Source organism: Macaca fascicularis, chromosome 14 (assembly GCF_037993035.2).
Source record: "Macaca fascicularis isolate 582-1 chromosome 14, T2T-MFA8v1.1".
NCBI lineage: Eukaryota > Metazoa > Chordata > Mammalia > Primates > Cercopithecidae > Macaca > Macaca fascicularis.
Window position 1 is genome coordinate 52236484 of NC_088388.1, and position 7919 is coordinate 52244402.

General features: G+C 35.0%; 1 protein-coding gene across 2 annotated transcripts; it reads left to right on the top strand.

The window, feature by feature from the left end:
* Positions 1–1342: 1342 nt before the first annotated feature.
* On the top strand, positions 1343–4078 carry PTH (parathyroid hormone). Of its 2 annotated transcripts, none has more exons than XM_065529724.1 (3): positions 1343–1482; positions 3266–3356; positions 3460–4078. In XM_065529724.1, the coding sequence occupies exons 1-3, from the start codon at positions 1404–1406 to the stop codon at positions 3719–3721; spliced, it is 432 nt and encodes a 143-aa protein (XP_065385796.1). In that variant the 5' UTR covers positions 1343–1403; the 3' UTR covers positions 3722–4078. The 2 variants fall into 2 exon arrangements, with proteins under 2 accessions (XP_065385796.1, XP_005578619.1); XM_005578562.4 differs by lacking the exon at positions 1343–1482 and adding an exon at positions 1527–1611.
* The last annotated feature ends 3841 nt before the right edge of the window (positions 4079–7919 follow it).

Consider the following 7919-nt stretch of genomic DNA (forward strand, 5'->3'; position numbering starts at 1 on the left):
GAATACTCCTTCCTTATGGTAACCCTATAACTAAACATAGCTATAAAGTCATCCCATCTCTCTTTCCTCAGACTTTTCTAATTTCATTCAACTACTTCTCATGTTATAGTTTTCAACATTTTCACCAAACTGATTGATATCCTCAATATATGTTCCCATTTGTCTCTACTACTTCTAAAATGGAGCCTGGAGCAACACTCTAAGTGAGGTTTACCCAGAGCAGAGAATTTCCTAGGGAAGGACTAGTATATATCTCTCATTATAAACTCCATATGGTTACTATTCAAATTTGTACCGGCTCTTACCTAAGGTAGAGTCAAACCTTGACAATGGCTAGTAGGAAAAGGATGACATGAAGCCAGAATGGGACCAGAGTTGAGAGAGCAGATCCCACTCTGTAACCGGATCTTTGGTGGGAAAGCAAAGCTGTCTAAAGGAGTCCTAGATATATCAAAGACATTCAACGTGTTTTGATAGGTGGACCAGGCAATTATTGCTGGAGCAATATTTGAAGTCAGACATGTAGCAGCATCACGCCCCATTAGGTTTTGGAGCAGGCTCTCATCATCCCTTAGGGAACATGAGAATAAAGACTTAACTCCTGGGGGAAAATGCTGCAATGAGTTTTTGCTGTGATTTCAGATGACTTTGCAAATTAAAGTCAAGACTGGAGTTCAAAGAAGGGCTATATTTTTAGGCAGAAACTGAGGTAGTAAGAATCGGGTGTCATAAAGACCTTTGTTGAATTCCATCTTTTCTGCTTTCCAAGCCTAAGTTTCCTCATGTAAAAATGGGGATAAGTACCTACTTTAGTACTTTAAGTACTAACTTTAAAGGACTGCTGTGAAGATCTAGTGGGATAATGTATGTAATTAGGCATGCAGTTAGTGCTTATCAAATGTTGTTATTACAGATTAAGATGCACAAATAAAATATAACTTAAATAAATTTTAAAATAATTTCACTTTTGAAGCTTTTAAAGTAATTATGTACCAAGAGAATTTTCTCCAATTATTTTTAACAATTCCTTTAAGAAAAGGGCTACATCTTTTTGAAAGATGACCAGAAGTGACATGGATTGGTTGAAAATGGCTTGTAAAATAAGCATAACATCTATGATTTATTATCATAAAATTGTACCAACAGTATGGTTATAACAAATATACTTATTTTTGGATTTTATTTTCAAGTAAGATAATGACTTTATCATATATATTTGAAATCAGTCTTTTCACAGTTTAAATTCAGATTCATTAATCCAGGTAGAATTTTTCTAGGTGGCATAATTCTGTATTTGTTAAAAGTCTTTGCATAAGCCCCTTTTCAAGCCAAATGCTGTTTTCCTTTTAGTATCCAACTAACCAAAACTTAAGAAGAGTGTGCACCGCCCTGTGGGTGTGTGTATGTGCTGCTTTGAACCTATAGGTGAGATCCAGAGAATTGGGAGTGACATCATCTGTAACAATAAAAGAGCCTCTCTTGGCAAGCAGAAGATCTATATATAAAAGTCACATTTAAGGGTCTGCAGTCCAATTCATCAGTTGTCTTTAGTTTACTCAACATCAGCTCCTAATATACCTGAAAGAAGATTTTGTTCTAAGACATTGCATGGTAAGTAATCTTAAAAATTCACTTCTGAATCTCATGAGATTTTTGATAATCAAGTTATTATTTAATGTGTACCATTTCTACAAATACCATGTTATTTCTTCAAGGTAAAATGCTAAGAGTGTTATGTTTAATATAAAATGTCACATACAAAATAAATTAATACCATTAAAATACTCTCAAATCACAAAATACATTGTGATTAAAGTCTTCTGAGATACCTTGCTTTTTAAAAACTCATCTGAAATTATAGCAAAAAATCATTAAAATTTGGCATGCTATGCTTTAATATAATAGTATTGGTATCAAAATTTTGAAATAAAACAGGCTGATGGTGAATGAATAGTTCTGGTTTAAATAATCACTATAAATGTATTAAGTGGAGTTAATATTCTATTTTTCCTGCAGAGTATTCTTATTTAGATTATTTATTTTATGGCTCATAAAGAGCCCAATCTGTATACTAAAGTTGGACAAGCACAGTTTGACTAGTGAATATTTATTCCTTTCACATAAATGACAGTTCTATTCTGAAAACTGTATCTCCTTAATTTCATGAAATTGTATTACATGAATTTAAGGGTGTTTTGCAACAATTTTTCAGCTTTTTTTCATGATATTCTTATAAGAAGCCCATATTCCTGTGAAGACAAGGAAGCAAAGCAGAGATATCTGAGGTCACTAGATGAATATGACAAAGTAAGATTAGACTCCAGTGCTCCTGTCCTCCAGCTACAGTGCTTGTTTCTAACATAAACAGAAAAAGAAAATTTTCATGTTGCTCCATCAATAGCTTTATATTGTAGAGTAAACAAAAATGTAGCAGATTATATTTCCTATGCTACTTCTAAATGATGAGTTTCCCTGTAAAACATAACTACTCTATGTGTATGTTAAAATGTAGTACACTGAGCATTAAGGAAAAGCACTTCTATAATAACAGCCTTTGCAAGTACTGAAATGCTGATTAAGGCAAGAATATCCTACATCGACGTGAAACGAAGAAAGAGACAAACGTTATATTAAAAGATAATTGTTAATAAAATAGGTTGAATAAATAAAATACAAGCATTCCATTTAGAGATAAAGCTCAAAATCCATATCACAAGTAATCAATCAGATGATTTTTAAATGTTTTGACACATTATTTTTAATGCTAGGAGAAATGTGCATTAATTTAGTGAAAATCTCTAAATTAGCACCTATTTGTTTGGTGTTTATGGTTATTATTACAATGCCTGAAATGAAGTTTACTTAAGAAAGGGATTTGCTAAGTAAATAAACAGTGTTAACAATTTACACTATTAAGAAAATTAGCCATTTTCAAGCAAGTTATAAGCATTTAGGCATAATCAACATAAAATGCAGTGCGGGGGGGCATTCTCAAAAATAAGCTCTTTCATTCCTCTTGTGGCTTAAGATTTATATATTAAAACTTGCACAAGAAATCTCCAAAAGATAGTTAGGAGCATAAAACTAATTTCTAAGTTAAATTATGTGTATATATAATGCATACTAGTGTATCCATAAAATAAAGAGGTTGGTTCCAAAAGCTTCTCATGAAAACCAACCCAATTAGTTAGTATTGCATTCTGTGTACTATAGTTTTGAATATTAAAAGTATTTTAAAATACCTCCATTTTGCCTTTCCTTTTAGTGAAGATGATACCTGCAAAAGACATGGCTAAAGTAATGATTGTCATGTTGGCAATTTGCTTTCTTACAAAATCAGATGGGAAATCTGTTAAGTAAGTACTGTTTTGCCTGGGAATTGGATTTTTAATGATGACTTTATCATTTTGAAGTGGGGAGCTAATGGGAAGTGGCCCTCTCTGTTTCTCTTCTTCCCAGGAAGAGATCTGTGAGTGAAATACAGCTTATGCATAACCTGGGAAAACATCTGAACTCGATGGAGAGAGTAGAATGGCTGCGTAAGAAGCTGCAGGATGTGCACAATTTTATTGCCCTTGGAGCTCCTCTAGCTCCCAGAGATGCTGGTTCCCAGAGGCCCCGAAAAAAGGAAGACAATATCTTGGTAGAGAGCCATGAAAAAAGTCTTGGAGAGGCAGACAAAGCTGATGTGGATGTATTAACTAAAGCTAAATCCCAATGAAAATGAAAATAGATATGGTCAGAGTTCTGCTCTAGACAGTGTAGGGCAACAATACATGCTGCTAATTTTTCAAAGCTCTATTAAGATTTCCAAGTACCAATATCTCTGATATAACAAACTACATATAATCCATCACTAGCCATGATAGCTGCAATTTTAATTGATTATTTTGATTCTACTTTTATGCATTTAAGAGTTATTTTAATTATTCTTTTCTATAGTTTATTCTTTTTAAAGTATGTTATTGCATAATTTATAAAAGAATAAAATTGCACTTTTAAACCTCTCTTCTACCTTAAAATGTAAAACAAAAATGTAATGATCATAAGTCTAAATAAATGAAGTATTTCTCACTCATTGCAAGTATATCTTTTTGGTTATGATGGATACCCAGATGTTTACATTGATCATGACTAGGTAGAACAATACAAAGTATTTTTTTAATCATGTGCTTCACATTTGGATATTCTGAACATCAACCTTTTAGTATTACCAAAGTACGAGGTTTCCCAATTTTCAGTGGCTAAATACTGTTGTCCTCTTGGTTTCAGGAAAGGAAATAAAATGCTCAGCAAAAAAAGGGGCATGAAGTGGTCTGAAACTTGAAAAAAGTATTTGCCCCTACATAAAAACCCACTAATCATAGTTCTAGTCTGGACCCAAAATTGCAAGAAATAGAATGTTTATATCTATTAGAAGATAATTTCATTCATTCATTTGTCATTTGACAAATATTTATTTAGTGTTTATTTATTTGTCATGTACTGTCTTAGGCACTAGCATACAACGGTAAACAAAACAGACATGGTTTCTGTCTTCATGAGGCCTAAGATTTAATGGAGAAGCCAGATATTATTAATCCATAATTTAGTTTGATAAGTGCTATGTAAGCACAGCACACGATATTGCAGGAGTATAAAATACAGAGCCCTAATGTACTTAGATCAGTGCTGTCCAACAGAACTCTCTGTGATGACAAAAATGTTCTGTATTCTGTGTTGTCCAATGTGGTAGCCACATGTTCATTTATATAAAATGTGGGTAGTGTGACTGATGACTGATTTTTATCTACTTATTTTTATTTTCAATCCCTTGGTCAATTTGAACGATTTTAAAATTTAAATTTAATTTAAAACTAATTTAAATAAAATTATAAAATAAAAAATATGAATAGCCACATATGGTAGTGGCTACTATACTGTACTGAACAGTATAGTTCAATCTCAAGATGATCCAGTTGAATAAGAAACATGAGTAAGAGTTAATTAGATGAAAAGAAGTAGGAGGGTTTCCCAGGCAGGTGGTATAGCATATGCAAAGGCACTTAGTTGGGAGGGAAGATGGCTGTAATGCTAAAAGCCAGGATTACAAAAATGAATAAGATTCCATCTCTGGCCTCAAAGAGTTCATGTTCTAATGAGAAAGACAGATAGGTGAGCAAGTAATTACAATACAAATGCAAAATACTGTGAGATACAGACAGAGTAGACTCGCCTGATAGAATGAACAATTGAGATGGAACTTTAATGGCAAGTGAACTTTGCAAAATGTAGAACAGAAGAATATTAACAAATTTCTTGCATTCTGGTGGAATCAATCAAACTGTAGTTTAAATGCAGAGAAAATCAACTTTAAATAGAAAGGGATGCATTACAGAATCACAGAGAATGCTGAAGGAAACAATCTAGGAAAGACTCAAAGTCACTGAGGGAGCGATTCTCTCTTCTAATAGCAGTGGCTGCACTGACTATTATCCTGAGACTGCCCTGATCAGGAGGCAGCTGCTGTTCCAGAAACACACTACACCTCTACCATCCACCCCAGAAAACACATGTCCAGCACTCTGCCTATTGACATCTGTCAGTGCCTTGTTACTGTAACCTTTGCTAACACTAGTATGCTAAAATCACACTGGTCCACAACAATGCTTGCCCACAGAAAGGGAGAAGTGGTAGATCACCTTAATTCTGCCTTCCCATTCTCATAAGAATGCATATGATTGGCTGAACCTTAGCTGCAGAGGTGTCTGGAAAATGTAGTTTTTAGCTTGCCAGCCTATGTAATAGAGGAATACATACTAGAAGGTGGAGTGGACAGTGTCTCTGACTTCCTGGTAGAGAAATGCCACAGTGAGTATTCTTGAATATGTCCTCTTACGGAACTGAGTGAGAATTTCTTTGGGATCATTACCCAGAAGTAGAATCATAAGACAGACATAGATGAGTTTCACAAGCACAGTTTATACTCCTTCCAGTAGAGCTGAGCATTCCTGTTTCCTTATTTCCACCTCCAGTTTGGAATGATATGCCTTTATAAAAAGTTTTGCCATATTGATGTCAGGTGGTAGCTCATTGGCTTCATTTGTGTATCTCTGATTATTAGTGAGATTGATATTATCTCTATATGTTGGTCACTTGGGTATGAACTGCTTATTTATATCCTTTGCCATTTTTCTATTGGTTTTCTGGCCCTGTTGATTTTGAGTTCTTTGTATATTCTAACGCAAATTCCTTGTAGGTTTTGTTTGTTTATTTATGTATTTATGAGACAGAGCAGCTTCACTGTGTTACCCAGGCTGTTACAGTGGTGCAATCACGGCTCACTGCAGCCTGAAATTCCCAGGCTCAAGTGATCCTCCTACCTCAGCCTCCCGAGTAGCTGGGACTATAGGTGCACACCATTATGCCCAGCTAATTTAAAAATTTTTTGTAGAAATGAGGTCCCACTATGTTGCTCAGCTGGTCTTGAACTCCTGGGCTCAAGTGATCCTCCTGTCTCCCCCTCCCAAAGTGCTGAGATTACAGGCATGAGCCATCACACCTGGCCCCGTGTTGGTTTTAAATGCCACAAATATTTTCTCCCAGTGTGTCATGTATTTGCTAACTTTTTGTATGCTTTTTTTTAAAGTTAAAGGTCTTTTATTAGCATTAACTTAGCAACTTAATAATGTATTGAGATAACCATTCTAAAAAAGAAAAACTTGAAACATCTTTCTGTAGTATTGTCTCAAAAACTACAAATTGGGCAACTGACTGAAAATGCCAACTTTCCAAAGAGTACGCAATTTCACCATGGTATTTTGCTTTGTATCTTGATCCTGAATTAATAAGAACTAGTAATATAAAGAAAATTCACAGGTTAAATCAGGTGTTCAAAATAAGTTTTAGTCAAGAGATATGTTTTAAAATTATCAATGACTTAATAACCAGATTTAATTATGTGAGGGTGATGGATATACTCATTATCTTCATTGTGATGGTGGCTTCACAGGTATATATGTAGGTCAACATTTATGAAGCCATACACTTCATGTTTGTGGTAGAAAACTTTTAGAATTACAGAAAGGACTTTTAAAAGTGGGGGACGAGGGAACCCACCCTAAATGCCACCACCAAAAATGATCACTGTTGATATTTTGGTTACTAAGTTTTTGGATTTTCTAACATACTTCCACTCAGAGTACAATTCATAATTGGCATATTAATTACAACTGAGAGCAGCTAAAGCATGTACATATTAAAACAAGGAGACCACCCACAACATTACCAACAGTATTTACTTCCTGCCATATAAAAACTTTCACACTTATTTTAAGATGCCACACAAAGCCCATTATCCAACATGGTAACTTTGGTTTCAAACTCTGCCTGTCCATTGACTGTAGCAAAAACAGGCTTAGGTACTCCCGGTAAGAGAGAAGTAGGGAGCGGGGATGTAGGGAGAGGTGCTACCACTTCTAAAGTGTCTGTATACAGGGAGTCCAAATCTAAAACAGAGAAACTGACCCAGTTACAACAGAATTGAGACAACTGAGCCTATGATGACCACTTAGGTACAGTTAGTTATGTTTTGTCTGCATTAGATATCAACATTTACCTTTCTAAAGGATTTCTTTCTACATATCTTGAAAGACAGCATAGAGGAGTGATCCTGGCTCAGCCAAAGGACCTTGAGGCAAGCTGGTTCAGTACTTTGGGTCTCAATTAATTGCCATCTCTGTAAAATACAGCTTACAACCAAAACTCACTCAAGTACAGTTCATACACATAAAACACTTAAAACAGCTCTGCCCTTCAGCAGTGTCACTGAAGTGTAGGTGGAAGTCACACCCCTTATTAATCTGGTTTGAAGGCCTAGTGTCTCTTTCTCCACACTCATTTCCTGAACCTCCCACCCCTACAGGTCCCAGTCACACCGA

Excerpts from the sequence above, each read along its gene's own strand:
- PTH (XM_065529724.1), top strand. The coding sequence starts at position 1,404 with ATGTGCTGCTTTGAACCTATAGGTGAGATCCAGAGAATTGGGAGTGAC. Across the intron at positions 1,483-3,265 it reads CAATAAAAGAGCCTCTCTTG|TGAAGATGATACCTGCAAAA; the intron begins GCAAGCAGAAGA and ends CTTTCCTTTTAG. Across the intron at positions 3,357-3,459 it reads TCAGATGGGAAATCTGTTAA|GAAGAGATCTGTGAGTGAAA; the intron begins GTAAGTACTGTT and ends TCTTCTTCCCAG.